The sequence below is a fragment of the Leuciscus leuciscus genome, assembly GCF_965113295.1.
Source record: "Leuciscus leuciscus genome assembly, chromosome: 2".
Taxonomy (NCBI): domain Eukaryota; kingdom Metazoa; phylum Chordata; class Actinopteri; order Cypriniformes; family Leuciscidae; genus Leuciscus; species Leuciscus leuciscus.
This window is the reverse complement of record NC_138726.1, coordinates 62,689,760-62,707,706: the sequence shown is the minus strand read 5'-3', so window position 1 is coordinate 62,707,706 and position 17,947 is coordinate 62,689,760. Positions and strand designations below refer to the sequence as shown.

The window sequence follows — 17,947 nt, the reverse complement described above, 5'->3', positions numbered from 1 at the left end:
GAGTCGCTGGTAGCTGAGCTTTGCAACATTTCTGCAACATACTGACTTTTAAATATTGACTGCAGTGTAGATAAAATTGGAATATACATGAATTTATCTTGAACTACTACCTGATCATATGTTCCAGTCTTTTTATTTCGTCTTGTGTCAAATCTTGAACCAATCACACATTCAACTGGTTCTACTATTTCCCACTTGTCAGTCATAAATTTGATCGCTTGTATTCCGAATTTAGAATTGTGAAAGGATTCTCTAACCCCTCAAAACACGCCTCAACTTTCTTGCACATTTCCGTTTCTCTTTCATTACTAAATACATGCTTTATCACTGTCTCTTTAGCATGCTGATGGATATCTTGAACGATCTCTTCCATGGAAATCACTACAGAATTCACTGTACTTTGTAAATAAGTAAATAAATAATAGTAGTAAATAATCAGCAAAACAATTTTTATAAGTGAACTAATCCTTTAAGCATACCTTTTGAAATCTGATGAGCTGATCTACAGCTTGATATGCAGACAGCTTTCCCGGCCTCTTTCTACCTTGTGCAGATGGTGGTAGCAGCAACAAGATGGCAGACATGTCACTGTCCCAGCCTACAAATAAGTAAATTAAAACCTGGTTAAAATTATGCCATAGCATAGCATTCAAATTGACAACTTGCACCATTACGAAAATGTACACTAAACACCTACATTAAAAAGTAAAACAGTTCCATTCATACCATTCTCAACTTCAGCAGCTGACTCAGCATTGCGCATCAAATCCAAGAGTTCTGTGGTGGGTACAAGTCCATGGCTTTCCTTTATTACTTTTGCTTTGAAAGTGGTTGGCCACTTCTCCAAGAATTTGTTGGCCGTGGCCTCACCAAACAGAAGTCTGAAATCTTGTTCTATCTGCAATGTAACACACATAGACAGAAGTGATGAGTAATACCTAATGCTACATTGGATATTTTGGTGATGCAGTGAATTAAGATGTCATACCAGTCCTGGTGTGTCCAGAAATCGTGGGAAGACCAAGAAGACATCTGATGATTTGGCTTCATCGTTGACCATTGCTTGCCGATATATGAAGGACATTTCCATCTTCTCACGGACAGTCTTTTCATCAGCAGAGTGTCTCAAAACAGAAATAACTGCTTCCACATCCTCATCAGATGGCTGAAGGGCTGACGAGCTGACGACCACGGCCTGGCCCACCAACTTAAGACAAAATACAATGTTAAGAACTCATTTCTGTACAATTCACAGGTCACCATTATAATCACATGTCACTGATCAGTAAACATACCTTTAGGAGATTTGCTAACTGAGGCACCTCTCTCCTCTGCTGTTTTTCTTTGTATGGTCTTCAATCGCCATGCAAGGTATCCCGAACCACTCTCCGGATCGTAGTAATGTTCCTATGTGATTATAAATAAATTATAAAGGAGTACTATTAACATTTCAAAGAGTGAATATGTGCATAATGTTGCAATAACCCATTTACTTACATATCCATGTTGTGAGTATGGGTCTTCTAGATAGGGAAACAAAGCTACTATCCCCTGTGCATACATCACTCTGACACTTTTGGGGGGGGATGTCCTAGCATATGAATTCAAATTTAACATCACACTAAACTGACATTGCACAACAAAATTTACATAATTAATAACTGTACAACAATAACAATGTTTCTTTACAGCCCATCTATATGCTTAATGCTTACCCATGTGTTTCTGTCATCTCAGCAGCAAGTATGTTAATCATCTGTCTTCTGGTGGCATCTGTCAGAGATTTGGTTTTTCCATACTCTTGCATAATGCGTTCACCACCAGGCTTTGATGTTAGGATTTTTTCAATTAACTATAGGTGGAATAAAATGTGCTTTCCGTTATTGTAAAACCAAATGTAATGCTGAAAAAAATAGTTATCTAAAGAACACTTCCCATGGTGAAACAACATTCAGATTGGACTTAACAGCAATTTCCACCACTTACCGCTTTTGCCTCATAGTTTACGTGGCATGGCCTTTTAGGCTGGCTTCCTTCGGCAGTGGCTTCTTCTTCAACAGGGTCACACATCGTGAAATTCAGGATAACGGTGTCATCAGATGTACCCGAGCATGATGATGATTGAGAGGCACCTGTTCAATATGAAATTTGTACAAAACATAGAAACATATTACAAGAAACAGTTATTTTTAAGACAATAAATGTTCTCATTGCGGCCTTTAAACTAAACAAACTAATTTGTGAATTGTCTGAATGAATACCAAGTCCTCCATTGCCCAGCATGATTCTGAAAGTTCCAGGTGACTCCTTCACTATTTCTTCAAAAACCTCTGTGTCAACTTCTGTGTCTGACTGGTCATACACCTTAATGTCTGGCTGCCTGCTTTCTGGTATGTTGAATTTTAGACACGCTGTTTAAAAAAAATTGATAAAAAAAACATGCATTCCCTTCTCACAAGAATCAAAGGTCATATTTAAGTTTGCCTCATGTATTCACAAAATGATGAAAGACAAGTATCTGCACCTGATTTTATGTAACTGAAAATATAAAGCACAGCAGAAATGATTATTGACCTAACTAGATATCATAACATAATAGGTTAATGCTGTATCATTGGGTGATGTAGATTGCTTTAACCTAATGTACCCACCTTCTTTCAAGAAAGCATCGAATGTCAGCTCAGACAGCTTGACATTTTTCTGCTCTTCCCCGAATTGAACACGCAACAGCATTTTGCCCCTGTTAACAAAAAATATATATTCAAAATCATAATTTAGGGCTGGTTCAACTACGAGTTACCTATCCATTTCTCTCATTAGTGGCAATGCACTATGCATTACTTAAGATGTTACACTGCAATTACAAAGGGTGGCTGAAGAAGACAAAGTTATGCTGGTTGAATATAACGTTAGGCTATTTTCTGCAGCAAATGGGTTAACGTTAACTTAGGCTAGTTAAAGTTTCGAGGCACGGTGTCCCACTAGCTACCAAATAACTGTGCCAAAGTTAGCTAGCTCATTAGCTATTTTAGTTCGAACAGTAACCCGTTAAAATGGTTAAGCCATGTTAAACAAACACGTCATGCAATCAGTGATCTAAGTTATCGTTTTATAAGACCAACATTAACAATCAGAAGCATGCTAACATTACCAGCATATATAAAAAACCCAGATTAACGTTGCCTGGGAAGCTAAAAAAAAAAAAAGGTATTAAATATTTTGTTGTTATATCGACCGAGCTAACGTTATTTTACGCATAAATCATTCTGACCAAATTCATTCGTGAAAATATTGCAACACTTAAAGAAACACAGTTACCGATACGGATTGCTCTAGCTGGTTACTTGTATTATGACCTCAACTAATATCAGCACAACTCTAAAATTATGTGAAGTTAAAAAAGACCGTTTTATACTTTATTACTTACTTAGCAATATCAGTGGCCTAACGTTACTCCAGAGCGATCTTCCTCCACCGACAAACGTGCCAATCTTCAGCACAGCAGAGTGGCGGGTATTCATCACTGCTGTAGAGTTGAAATTGTCATGCGTTTCTGCAGATTTTTACACTCACTTTTAACTCCACTGATAGAGCAACTTTACTCTCCAAAATGTTGAAAATACTCTCTCTGGGTTAAAATAACTTTACTCTGTAATATTAACACCCCATTTTTTACTGTGTACCTGACATAATTGAAAGATTAAAAATATGAGTGAGATATGGAGAAATATATTCTGCAGCATCTTTTAAAAATCTGGCAGGTATTTCATCTAGACCAATTGCCTTCGAACACTTAAGTTCCTTTAATAACTTTAATGCCTCGTCCTGTGAAACCATAGAAAGGCCAAAAGAGTCTGCTACCACTCCAAGCTTAGAATAATAATTAAACATGACCTCACCATCATACAGTATAACCCAGGTTTTCTTGGTAGCTTTTACTTTTCAAGTAAAAAAGGAGTTAAATTTATCCGCAACCTTTAATTGATTAGAAGAGAGCTCCCCATTGATGTTAAGGCAAATATGTTTTGTCTTTGTCTTAAGCCTATTACTGTACCCAATTTGTTTCAATGACTGCCAAAGTTTCTTTGGGTCACCTTATGCTCACGAAAAAAGTCTCTTTTACACGTTTTATTCATCTTTTGCACTATATTTCTTAACTTCTTATAATTATCCAAGTCATCCTACTCTTTACTCTTCCTAAATACAGAAAAGGCTTTATTTCTCTTACTAATTGCTTCTAAAATATCACCATTCATCCATGGCTCTGACCTCAGGTTTACTCTAATAGTTTTTATCGGAGCAACTTTATCTACTGCCCCCATGCTTCATCAACATCCGAACATAACACTAAAGGCCAATTCAGTGAATTCAAACACTCAATAAAGACCTCACGACTATATTTTTTTCAATTACCTGATCTTAATTGTGTTTTGTTTCTTCAATACAACTTTATACTTTTTCCTTGTACAATAAAATGAGTGGTCACTCATAGTACAATTTACAACCCCACTCTGAGAAATCATAGATTGCTCAGATACCAAAATGAGATCAATGACCGTTTGACTCATTTTAGCCACATGTGTGGGCTCTTGAATTAATTGCTGTAAATCAAAAACCTGGCAAAACCTATTTAAGGCTTTGTACATCCCATGCTCCTTGTTAGAGACATCAGTATTAAAATCACCTATCATTATAACCTAATCATTAAAATCACTACAGGGGACAAAAGATTCTTCCAACAACTGAGAGAAATGATTCTGATCAGGAGGTCTATACAGAGCCCCAATTAATATAGGCTTACTTTTAGTTAACCGTACATCAAACCACACAGCTTCAATAAGATTGTGATTTAAATCCATTCTGCGATTAAAACAAATATCAGCCCTAATATAAACACATACTCCACCCCCATTACGATTTCTATCTTTTCTTAAAAGAACATAATTTTAAATTTCTGTATCACTGATCGAGGCGTCCAGCCAGGTCTCCAAAAAGCACACAATCCCAACTTTACTATTACACATCATCAATCTTATCTCATCTAATTTGGAAAAAAGACTGCGAACATTGAGGTGCATAATGTGTAGACCTTTGGTGAAACTGAAGTCCAGGAATGGAGACTCTGCTTGTAGCTTTTCCACCACGGAAGCGTCAGTATGAGTTTGTGCAGACCTTTCTGTGTGTCCCCTGCCACCAGCTTCTGACTGCTGACCATTCCGTTGGCACAGCCTGTCCGATGGTAAAGAAACTTTCCCCCGCCGGGGTTCTACTGAGCCGTCCATAGTTGCTCCCACAGAAAGGTGATCTCCAATCTCCACGTGCTTGCCGGCTTGTTGTTCCAACTTCTCCTCCGACTCCGTTACCACACACCTGCCGTCCAACGCACCCTCCTTCCGGTGCCAGCCACCCTCCATGTCCGCTGTTGTAAAATCTCAGATTCCCCGAAGAAGTCAAGTCATGTAATATAAATGAGGATTTTCTGCATCTCATATAGTTTCACTCATTGCCGCTCTCTTTCTGATTCAGGGAAGTCCTCTCTAGGCGTGGCGTTGTTCCGTTTGGCAGAGCCGGCTGAGGGCACTATTTTGATAGATGATGTGGACATCTGCAAGCTGGGCCTGAAAGATCTTCGCAGCCAACTGTCCGTCATCCCACAGGATCCTGTACTCTTCATCGGCACTGTCAGGTGACCTCTCACAGACCAACTCTACACTTCTATTCATTACGTCACGATGATTCAATTTACTTTACTCTTTTTTTTTTTTTATTCACAATAAGTACTTATTCTAGCAGTCTTATTCATTGAAATGACCTGAACTGAAATAAGGCAACATTCATTGTGTGATATCGAAAAATAAAATGGCAATTATCCTCGATACTTATAACCTCAATCTGTGTACATTTTTGTGTATTGTATTCTTGTACATGTTGAAATGTGCAGATTGAGGAACTGTGCCTTTAGTGTGTGTGTGTGTGTGTGTGTGTGCGTGTGTGTGTTTTACTGTGTGTAGGTATAACCTGGACCCGTTTAACAACTACAAAGATGAGGAGCTCTGGCTGGCGTTAGAAAAGACCTTCATGAAGGACACGGTAAAGACTCACTCTACACAAGGCCCGCAAGCAATACTGGATATAGTTTTGATTATGTTTCAAGTACGTACTTCTCTAGATCTTGTGTCAGAGGGCTTCTCCAAATATGTTCCTCATTTTTCAAATAGTAGAACACAGCCTGAATGCTCACTCTTTTTCAGCTACAGGTCTCAGACTTGATCAACATTACCGGTTTTAAGTAACGATGCACTTCTACTTCTTTCACTGTATATGATAAAGTTTGCTTTTCAGGTGATCAGCGGGGTGCCATAGTTTCATTATTTCAACACTCATGGTTTCTACTAGGAGCAGCTCAAACACCATGAAGTTAATCTAGCCTTTTATGTGAGGATATCATTTATTGAGAGAGCAAAAAAGAAAGAAACGCACAATATAAGAGTGTGTAGTAAAAGTAATAAGTTACTGTGAGCTGCACTATAGTGATGAAACAGACGTAACATCTGCTTAAATTCTTCTCCGTACCTTTCACACTTTGGTCCAAGGTAACATTAAATAGAAAGGAGAAACAGTAATTGCATATAATGGTCATAGTATATAAAATAAACACTCAAGCATTCAGGTGTCATCCGCACTTCTCTTTCTCTCTCTTGCAGATTGCTAAGCTGCCAGAGAAGTTACACTCTCCAGTAGTGGAGAACGGAGAGAATTTCTCAGTTGGAGAGCGGCAGCTCATGTGTATGGCCAGAGCACTGCTCCGTAAGTCCAAAGTAAGACTACAAAACACACACCAGAATCTAGGGATGCACCGATCCGATACTCAGTATTGGTATCGGCTCCGATACTGCCATTTTTGCCGGATCGGGTATCGGACAAGGCCGATCCAAATCCGATATTGTGGTATACTATTCTGTGTTATTGTTAAGCCCCACAAAAGGCACACAAACATTATAAAGCACCATAAGTTTTCGTGCACAATATTATAAGTGTTCTGAAGCCATTATATAGTATAATGTAAGATAGAAATTAATATTTAAGTCGTTAAATTCAAGCTCACGTAAACGTTTCCCTCAGCTGCGGCTGTCAATCATTCTCCATTCAGCATTCAGACAGCGCGTCGCGTTCGGTTACGACAGTTAACATGATGAAACTCTCTCCAAGATGATTCAATGATACTATTATTATACTTGATCTGTAGATAAAGATCTATGGTTTCGCTGGATATTATTGCTGTACCTTAATCATGTTACTTTCTAGTTTCTACCGGGTGTCTGTTAGGATCACAACACTGGAGTAAAGTCAGAGCACTATTTGTTCTTCACGCGCACAGTTACTGAAATTTAAAACTGTTAAAAGAAAATGCTGAATAAACTATTGCATAGATAGATACTGTATAATACACTACGCATCAATATGTATTGTCTTTGTGCTTTAAACTTTTCAATGCGGACTCGACGCGCTGCGCACTGTGACTCGTGTTGCTTCAAGCGCATCATTCTGCGCTCGGGATGCGCATAAGCGCTGTGTGCCGCACTGTATTGGAGCCTTTCATATCATAATACAGTGACGCAATGAAAGATTATTAATAGCCTTTCTTGTTCTGTCCTATCTATCATATGTTGCTACCTCATTAAACAGCTGTGCTATACATTTAAAAAATGTCTCAATGTTATTCAAAATTATATAATAATTATATAATAATTGATCTTTTTGATTTTTGTTATCTTCATGAATGTATTTTACAACAATGCAAAGAGCAATGTGTAAAGTTTTACCAGATTTAGTGTTACACTTATTGTCTCTAATTTGTTCCCCACTAAACGTTTTTTTTTTTTCACAAACTGTTCAGATTTTATACAATTATTGTGCACTCGTGATTTTTCTAGACTAAATTTTACTGCTGAATTATCCACTAATCTAGTTTATAATAGCATTTATGTCAGATTATGATCATATATTTTTTTGTTGTTGTTGTTTTTCTTTTTTTCAGTTCTTATTATCAGTTCAACACAGAGTTATAGAAATTCTACTTGATTAAAAAAAAAAAAATTGCGCTGGTATCGGATCGGTATCGGTCGATACTCAGAATTTTTGGTATCGGATCGATTCTGAAAAAAATGGTATCGGTGCATCCCTACCAGAATCCCTTGCTCTTAACAGGGTCTGATAAAGTCGTGTTCATAGATCATTCTATTGGATGAGGCGACGGCGTCTATAGACTCCGAGACTGACAGCATGATCCAGCGCACCATCAGAGAGGGTTTCCAGCACTGCACAGTGCTCACAATCGCCCACAGGATTAACACCGTGTTGGAGAGTGACCGCATACTCGTCATGGAGCAGGGCAAGGTAATCCACTACTTTTTAATATAGAAATTGACATTATGTAACGGACCACTGGACGCACCACAGGATCAGCCCAAATAAAGACAGACACCAGCGAAGCCTTTTCACTTTTGTGTGTTTACTGCAAGCATAAAATGGGACAGTGTTACAATCATCTGTTCTGGATCAACAATCTCTGTGCAACACGTGAGGAATGTACCATTGGTTGAAGAGGGGGTTTATACCAAATCAGTAACACAAGAGAACACATCTTTATCATCAAACTTATACAGTACAGGGCAGTAGTGCAATTATAATGTATATAAGCAGAAAAACCAAATGCTGGATAAAACAATTACAATTTCCATTCTGAGTGAATTTAATATTCCAACCTTCCCCACTTTAATGAGATATGGATCATCTCTCATTATCAAACTCAATCTCTCTCTGCAACTGATTGAGTAGCAGAAATTTGATGAATTATACATTTTTCACACTATTACAATTACATTCAACTAAATACAGTACATTACTGTCTGATAGCATTATTGAAGACCTCTATTCCCCTTGTGTAGCAACGCATAAGCTATTTTCTGTGATTTTGTGGGCACTTCCGATTCATTTGCAGCTAATAACCGGAAGAATAACAGAATGCTGCAAATGGTAAAATGATTATGATTATAAATTAAAATAATATGATGACAAATATCAGTTTGCTATGGAAGCTTGTTTCCGCCACTGAATAATAAATAAATAATAATAATTGCGACTTTTTATCTCACAATTCTGACTTTTTTTCTCTCACAATTGCAAGATATTGTCAGAATTGTGAGAAATAGTCGCAATTCTGAGAAATAAAGTCAGAATTGCATGATATAAAGTCGCAATTGCGTGTTATAAAGTCAGAATTGTGAGAAACAAACTATTCTGAGGTAAAAAAAAGAATAAAAAAAAGTCCGTATTTTTTTCCCTTAGAATTGGACTTTATATCTCATAATTGTGTTTATATCGGACAATTCTGAGAAAAGATGTCAGAATTGCGAGATATAAACTCGCAATTATGTGTCATAAAGTCAGAATTACGTGATATAAAGTCACAATTGCGAGGAAAAAAGTCACAATTCTGACTTTATATCTCGCAATTCTGAGAAATAAAGTCAGAATTGCGAGATTTAAACTCGCAATTGTGAGAGAAAAAGTCGCAATGATCTTTTAAAATGTTTTATTTAGTGGCGGAAACAAGCTTCCATAGTTTGCAGCATAACAGGCAGTTTTTGTACAGCAGCTAAACTAACTGGAAGTGGATGAGAACGGAAAGCCTCGACACAATCGCTCTTACATTAAGAGTGAGGTGAATATAAGCCCTGTTGTGTTTTCTCCAGGTGGTCGAGTTTGACCCGCCGCAGGACCTGATACAGAGGCCGGACTCTCTGTTTGCCTCTCTTCTAGCAGCAGCTAATCGAGCCAACTCGTGAAGCGCTTGGAAACATTCTCACAGAATGCAGAATTTGATCGATACCGGAAGTGGTTCACCACATCTATATGTACATGACTCTCGCAGAATGTGTGTGTGACCTTATAAGCTATCACTAATATGAAGAAAACAGCATATAGCACGCTGCCACACTTCTCTTCAACATTACATTTACAGGTAGCCTAAAACCACATGGATTTGCACTTTTTTTTTTTTTTTTTTTTTTTTTTTATTCCAGTCAACTGAATCTTTTAAAGATTAATGTGCGTTATATGTCTATCTTCATATTTTGTCATTTAGACACAACAGTTACAGACTAAGCTTTTAAATGTTCTCAGTTTTCATAGATTCATATGTATTTTAAATATTTATTTGATTGTTTGTGCATGTATTGCGCTTTGATATTATATCTGTTTCACACATAATAAAGTCTCGTTTCTGTCTTGTACTGTATATAAGGCTTGTATGCTTCTAAGAACTTTCGAGGTGAGTCCGTGTGTGTGTTTCTCATCTTGGACGCCAGCTGTCTCTCTCCTTCTCCAGCACCAGAGTTTACTGGGCCACGGTTACTCACTGGAGACACTGATGAAATGTTGGAATTTCAGCATCGGTGTGTGTGTGTGTGTGTGTGTGTATATATATATATTATGCATAGGCCTACATTTTTATATGAAACTGTTATGACCTGTGAATCTACAGTTTAAAATATTTGCAGATAATAAATTTAATGAATTTAAGACCTATTTATGCATCTTTGTTGTGTTTGTTTGTTTGTAAATAATGTTCTGTTATGTTGAGAATAAGAGTTTCTGTGTTGGAGTTTTGAGGGTCACCTGTGGATTGAATTGTAGAGCACCTCCTAGTGCTCCAATAATAGGATATTCCAGAAACAAACAAAAAAATCAACTACACCTTACTGTAATATTAAATATTACTGAAAGTTATATAACATAATTAAATAATTAATTTCCAAAGTCCAAAAAAGAACATACTGTCATATTAAGAACATTTATGTCAGGAATATTGTAAACTACAACAATTTAATAAAAGAAAAGTCAAGTTTATTTGTATAGCGCTTTTCACAATACAGATTGTATCAAAGCAGCTTCACAGTATTAAATTAAAATAATACAACAAAGTTTGTTTCAAGAGGAATTTATTGATTGATAAAATTAAATTAAATATCCCCAAAATTTCCCCAACTGAGCAAGCCAAAGGCAACATTGGCAATGAACCGAAAAACTCCATCAAGTGACCTAATGGTGTCCTAAAACTCCATCAGGTGACCTAATGGAGAAAAAAAAAATCTTGGGAGAACCCAGGCTCAGTCGGGGGCCAGTTCTCCTCTGGCATTTATGAGCTAGAGGCCAGATTGTAGTTTGAACTGTGGGATTATATGAATGCCTGGCTGAAGAGATGCGACTTTAATCTAGTTTTAAACTGGGAGAGCGAGTCTGAGCAACAAACAGTATCAGGAAGACTATTCCAGAGTTTTGGAGCCAAATGTGAAAATGCTCTCCCTCCTTTGGTGGTTCTGGATATCCTAGGTATGACCAAAAGCCTTGAATTTAGTGATCTTAAAGAGCGCGATGGATTATAGGGCGATAGAAGATCCGTTAAATAGACTGGAGCTAAGCCGTTTAGGGCTTTATAAGTCAGTAGCAATACCTTGTAATTAATACGGAACTTTATAGGTAACCAATGCAGTGATGATAAAATCGGTGTTATATGATCATATTTTCTTGATCTCGTAAGAACTCTAGCGGCGGCATTTTGGACTAACTGTAGCTTGTTTATTGAGGATGCAGGACAACCAGCTAATAAACCATTACAGTAATCTAGTCTCGAGGTCATGAATGCATGAACTAACTTTTCTGCATCAGAAACTGATAGCATATTACGTAGCTTAGCAATGTTTCTAAGGTGGAAAAATGCTGTTTTTGTAACATATGAAATATGATTTTCAAAAGACAGGTTGCAATCGAGTATAACACCCAGGTCTTTTACTGTAGAGGATAAAGTAACAGGACATCCTATGATGTTAAAGTTGTATTGTGCGAGGTTTTGTGGGCGGTTTTTTGAACCGATAAGTATTACCTCTGTCTTGTCTGGATTTAATAAAAGAAAATTACGCGTCATCCAATCTTTTATATCTTTAACACACTCTGTCAATTTGGAAAATTTAGCGTTTTCATCCGGCCGTGATGAAATATATATTTGAGTGTCATCAGCATAACAATGGAAACTAATTCCATGTTTCCTTATAATATTTCCAAGTGGCATCATATTGAAAATAACAGAGGGCCTAATACAGATCCCTGCGGCACTGCAAGTTCAGGGGGAAGCTCATTGATCATTATGTGGATGGGCCATATAGAGAACTTTGAAGAATTAAACACAGGGCTTCCATCTGAGTTGAAAATGTATGATAGGTTGTGAGAATCTGAGAGGATCTGATTTGGGCCAGACAAATGTCTGTGCTTCTCCCCATCATAGATGTCTGACAACATCTCATTACGACTCTTTTGCCTATCAAACCTATAATTCAAATGGGCACTCGCTTCTGTGCTTTCAAGCAGAGTCTGAATTTGTGGGGCAAGAGGAACATTGATAAAGAAGTTACCTCCATTCATAGAACCAGAATCAAAAGTGCTGCCACATGATCCACATTCATCAATGTGTTTGTCACTGATTTCCTGGACTGTTCCTATATTGAAGTAACATTTTTCGCAGTAGAACTGAAATTCTACTCCCTCACAACTGTTTTTAAACACTCTGTAAAAAAGATACTTGGATCGAGGTACAACCTCTTGCCCAAACAATTTATTTATCAACTGCAGTAAATCATGTCACTGGCAGCCAGTTATTTAATGCTTTGCTGCATGGCTCATAATCATGAGCATGGCCTCAGCTTGTGTGGTAGTTCCTATGGCAGTCAAAGCAGTGTCCATGTCAGGCTGTAGGCCAATCACTGACAGGGGATCAGGAGTGTTCTGCTTCGTGCTGCCTGTCATATGGTCTATCTCAGACTCTGACTCTGTTCCACTGCATGCCTTTAAAAAAGCAACATCTCTGTTAAAGGTATTGTTGTGTGTAGGTCTGCTCATACACATATGCACGTAGGTTCATAGTTATATTTTTTAAAGTACAGACCCTCCAAAATGATAAATTTATAATTCAAAACTTAAAGAAGTACATGTGTACCTGAGAGAGAGAAAAAAACAATTATCAGAAAAAGCTAAACTAGTACTCACATGTGTTTCTGAAGGTCTACTTGAGCCTGGTGCAATGTCTACCTCACTACTGTACTCATCTGTCATCAGTTCAGCTGTTTTCCATTGACCATTCTGACAATAATGTTATAGTTATGTTACAATCATGACATCCGTGTTACAATCATGAAATCTATGTTATTAAATCTATGTCATGACATCTGTTACAATTGTTACAATCATGACATCTATGTAACAATCATGAAACAGCTGTATTTTTATAAACTTTTGTTAACAAAGATGAATAAATACTGTAACAAATTAGATCAAAAGGTTTTTAATGTCAAGAGAAACATTTCAGTCAATTGTTTTGAAAACTTGTGACTATAGTGTACATTATAAATGTTTATTAGAACAAGCTAAACTAGTACTCACATGTGTTTCTGAAGGTCTGCTTGAGCCTGGTACAACGTCTACCTCACTACTGTACTCAACTGTCATCAGTTCAGATAATTTGCATATGGAGTTGAGTGTTGTTATCGTGGCTGCTTCACTTTCTGGACCATTCTGACAATAATGTTACAGTTATGTTACAATCATGACATTGCACTGACAGCAAGAGGGACAGTGAATAATTGTACTTCATCTGACTCTGTAGCTGCCTGTTTCCATGCTTCTTTTTTTTTTTGAATGTGTAACTTTATGGCCTTTTATAGCTTTCAATACATCAGGAAAACAGATCACAAAACTTTCACATACCACAAATGGTGTACTCAACATTGAATGGCTGCTCTGTATGCTCTCCGTATCACTCTCTCTGTTCTGTATGCTGTCTCTCTCACTCTCTCTGTTCTGTATGCTGTCTCTCTCACTCTCTCTGTTCTGTATGCTCTCCGTCTCACTCTCTCTGTTCTGTATGCTGTCTCTCTCACTCTCTCTGTTCTGTATGCTGTCTCTCTCACTCTCTCTGTTCTGTATGCTGTCTCTCTCACTCTCTCTGTTCTGTATGCTCTCCGTCTCACTCTCTCTGTTCTGTATGCTGTCTCTCTCACTCTCTCTGTTCTGTATGCTCTCCGTCTCACTCTCTCTGTTCTGTATGCTGTCTCTCTCACTCTCTCTGTTCTGTATGCTGTCTCTCTCACTCTCTCTGTTCTGTATGCTGTCTCTCTCACTCTCTCTGTTCTGTATGCTCTCCGTCTCACTCTCTCTGTTCTGTATGCTGTCTCTCTCACTCTCTCTGTTCTGTATGCTGTCTCTCTCACTCTCTCTGTTCTGTATGCTCTCCGTCTCACTCTCTCTGTTCTGTATGCTGTCTCTCTCACTCTCTCTGTTCTGTATGCTGTCTCTCTCACCCTCTGTTCTGTATGCTGTCTCTCTCACTCTCTCTGTTCTGAATGCTGTCTCTCTCACTCCCTGCCTCCGAGAGCATATCTATTAAAAATACCATAAGCAACAAGAAAAAAACAAGGTGAAGAAATCTCATATATCCAGTATGTAAATATATCACAAATAATGCATTTTATAATATTTAAATAACCTTTTAAAAATAGGTTCTACAAAAAAATTTAATGACCAAGAAATATGAAACTTATGACCACTATCTCTGTTTCACTGTTAATACTTTTATTTAACTGGTTTATGTTGTGTGAGGACTTTTATTTTGATATCCGATGAGAATTCTTCTCCTTTTCTCTGGGTTTTTATTTATTTATTTGTCTATTAAAAATCAAAAGTTATTCTTCAGTAAGTATGTCAGACTTTGCTGGATCACCTCCGTCCAATGTACTAAAATTTTTATTTACATTTTTTAATAATCAAATGTATTCAAATAATCGGGACAATCCTACTGGATAATAAGCGTGACTACGGTACCTGTTTCATTAGCTGTTTGGCTCTCTTCCTCGTCAACATCAACACCTGGCCTGTCATATCGACACAGTGTCTGGCGAGGTATCTTTGTCTTACTTTGAGGTTCCAGGTATAGCTTATATTTTTGCCTATTTCTACGCATATTTGTCTCAAAAAATAAATAATGATGAAAAAAGTGCTCGAGACGAGATGTTGATCACGTCAAAAGGGGGCGGAGCTTAGCTTGCGCGTGACGAAGTGCCAACTGAAATAACAGTATAATAATTTAAACTGATCTGCCCGTTCACTAACCACCCTTTTTACTTTTTCTGTCAGGTAAGTGTCATTAATACTTTTCATTCCTGTTATTTTCGATGCAATATTTACTTTTCTGTCCTGTCAGCTATTGAAGTAGACTAACGTTAAGCTAACATAGGTCCAGCGGGCCGATGGCGGCCCACTGACTGGCACCCGCGGGTACCCGAACCCGTGCAGGACTCTACCACAGACCTCTTCTGCAGGACACACTCCACTCCCACAGCAGCCAGTTCACGGCCCAGAAGAACCAGCAGAGGAGCAAACGGCTATAATACTCAAACGTGAGCATTTTAAAACTGTTTGACTATTAATTTTACATGCATGTTTTTAAAGTTCTTAGAAAGAATTGGACACATTCAAATGTAAGTTATAGGCGGTGATTGATAAAAAAAAAATCAGACAAATGTCAATGTCGATAAAAAAAAAACGAATATAGTTATCATTCTTGGTGTGAATGGGCCTTTACTCTGATATTACAGTAACACAAAAGGAGCCAGCGTCCTCTTCTGCAGGCCAGACTCCACTCCCACAGCAGCCAGTTCACGGTCCAGAAGAACCAGCAGAGGAGCAGAGCATAAGACACAGGGATGACAAGGTATTTCGTAGACTGTAAAACACAAACTCTACATATTCCTATCATTTTAATTAGGGATGTCCCGATACCACTTTTTGCAGAACGAGTCCGATACCGATACTTTGATTTTTGGTACTCGCCGATACCGATACCGTAACCGATCCCTGAATTTTCACTGCATTTGTAATTTATAAATGTATTAGTAGATAAACCAAAAGAATATAAATCATATTAGTTGGCTTAACTTGTCCATCAAATTAAAATGTTCAAATGTTTGTCAAAACCAGTGAAATATCAATTATTTAATCCAATCTTGATACTACAACAAAAACTACCATCTTAATTAATGTGAATTTAAAAGAAGTAAACAATCAGTGACAAAATAAGAACCAATAATCGAATTACAAATAGGACAAATAAATACAATAGAACAAAGAAAGGCTACAAATGAAATAAACTGTTTTTAGAGTTCTTCAGGTAGATCTAACAGGTACAGACATTTGAATAAAGTAATCAAATGTGAAAAAAGCATATTCATTACTGTATAAATTATATATAGATAGATATTTTAAATGAGCTAAAATGGTCTTATACATTTTTTTCAGGATCTAGAACATGGAGTCCTGATACCCACAGGAAAGTGGGACGTCGTGAGGAGATTAGAGGGGGACTCAAAATTCTGCAAGAGCTTGGCTGTAGTCATATGGGGTACCCCAGTCCTCAAACAGAGGAGCGTTACGGGGATGAAATGCAAGAGCTTGGCTGTAGTCATATGGGGTACCCCAGTCCTCAAACAGAGGAGCGTTACGGGGATGAAATGCAAGAGCTTGGCTGTAGTCATTTGGGGTACCCCAGTCCTCAAACAGAGGAGCGTTACGGGGATGAAATGCAAGAGCTTGGCTGTAGTCATATGGGGTACCCCAGTCCTCAAACAGAGGAGCGTTACGGGGATGAAATGTAAGAGCTTGGCTGTAGTCATATGGGGTACCCCAGTCCTCAAACAGAGGAGCGTTACGGGGATGAAATGTAAGAGCTTGGCTGTAGTCATATGGGGTACCCCAGTCCTCAAACAGAGGAGCGTTACGGGGATGAAATGTAACGCAATAAAAACGGCTGAGGCAAAACCACCTCTGAGTCCAGAAAAGATCTCAGCTATCAAAGGTAAAACTGTCAAATTTATCTATAATTAAATCTCAACACAAGACACTAGGGCTGTAATCTCCCAGTTGACTAGTCAATTAATTGGTACGTTCTTGATTTTTCTAACGTCATTTTTTGTCGATTTTTAGTAGAAATTTCTGGACTTCAGTCGACCAAGATTTTCTTTGGTTGATTACGGCCCTACAAGACACATTATAGACCTTGTGTAGCCCTGCCCCTTTTCAGCACTGCACTCTTTGTCTTTTGTCTTCCGGTCTGTATTTTCACACTGATCTTGCGCATTTATTAATGAATTATTGTCATTCCATTATCACATAATACACGAAACACCTTGTATTTACAAATTATTTGGTAAATCATTAGTCATGAACTGATCATGACTAATGATTTACCAAATAATTTGTAAATACAAAGTGTTTTTTACTTGAAGTAAAAAAATTTTTTATTTATTTGTGTGTGTGTGTGTGTGTGTGTGTGTGTGTGTGTGTGTGTGTGTGTGTGTGTGTGTGTGTGTTCTAAACAGAGTGTCTGTCTCAGAGGCTGGAGGAAAGGGGTCACACCTCAGACAGGGTGTCCGTGCGGTAGTAAAAATAATCTACCAAAATTAAGGCCCTTGAAAGGTAGTAAAAGGTAACAAACGCAATTTGACTTGGTAGTAAATTTTTCATCACCACCTCAATATATGAGTTTCCATTTTTTTGCTTAATATTTGTGTCTCCATATTTTAACTTCATCTAGCATAATTAAAAAATATATACGGTGCTAACAACAGGACCTGACGGGCTCGACATTAACACTTGTCCGCTTGTCCGGGACAAGTGGATTTTTTGAAGGGACATGTAAAAGAGAATTTTACTTGCCCGACCGGACAAGTAGCCTGATTAAACGTCAATAACAAAAAATAAATAAATAACTAGGGAATCACTAAAATGAGAGAATGATTCTGATTGTATTATATTTATTGTAAGTTGCGATCGATAGTGGATG

At 37.7% G+C, this 17,947-nt stretch overlaps 2 protein-coding genes across 4 annotated transcripts in view; one reads left to right on the top strand and one right to left on the bottom strand.

Annotated features, from left to right (window-relative positions):
• Positions 1-10,684, top strand: part of LOC309492429 (ATP-binding cassette sub-family C member 12-like) — a 41,430-nt gene extending 30,746 nt beyond the window's left edge. For all 3 annotated transcript variants that reach the window (XM_082161397.1, XM_082161398.1, XM_082161399.1), the window contains 5 exons: positions 5,527-5,686; positions 6,012-6,090; positions 6,705-6,818; positions 8,233-8,397; positions 9,756-10,684. In XM_082161397.1, coding sequence (XP_082017523.1) covers positions 5,527-5,686; positions 6,012-6,090; positions 6,705-6,818; positions 8,233-8,397; positions 9,756-9,848 — 611 coding nt within the window. In that variant the 3' untranslated portion in view covers positions 9,849-10,684. The remainder of the gene's footprint in view (positions 1-5,526; positions 5,687-6,011; positions 6,091-6,704; positions 6,819-8,232; positions 8,398-9,755) is intronic.
• LOC309492944 (uncharacterized protein) lies at positions 842-5,414 on the bottom strand (the record flags this gene model as incomplete). The annotated part of the gene is made up of 9 exons (XM_082161979.1): positions 842-898; positions 989-1,207; positions 1,296-1,407; positions 1,498-1,591; positions 1,716-1,852; positions 1,987-2,132; positions 2,262-2,411; positions 2,652-2,740; positions 5,173-5,414. 8 exons carry the CDS (start codon positions 5,412-5,414, stop codon positions 1,158-1,160), a joined length of 1,020 nt encoding a protein of 339 aa, XP_082018105.1. The 3' UTR covers positions 842-898; positions 989-1,157.
• Positions 10,685-17,947: the final 7,263 nt, after the last annotated feature.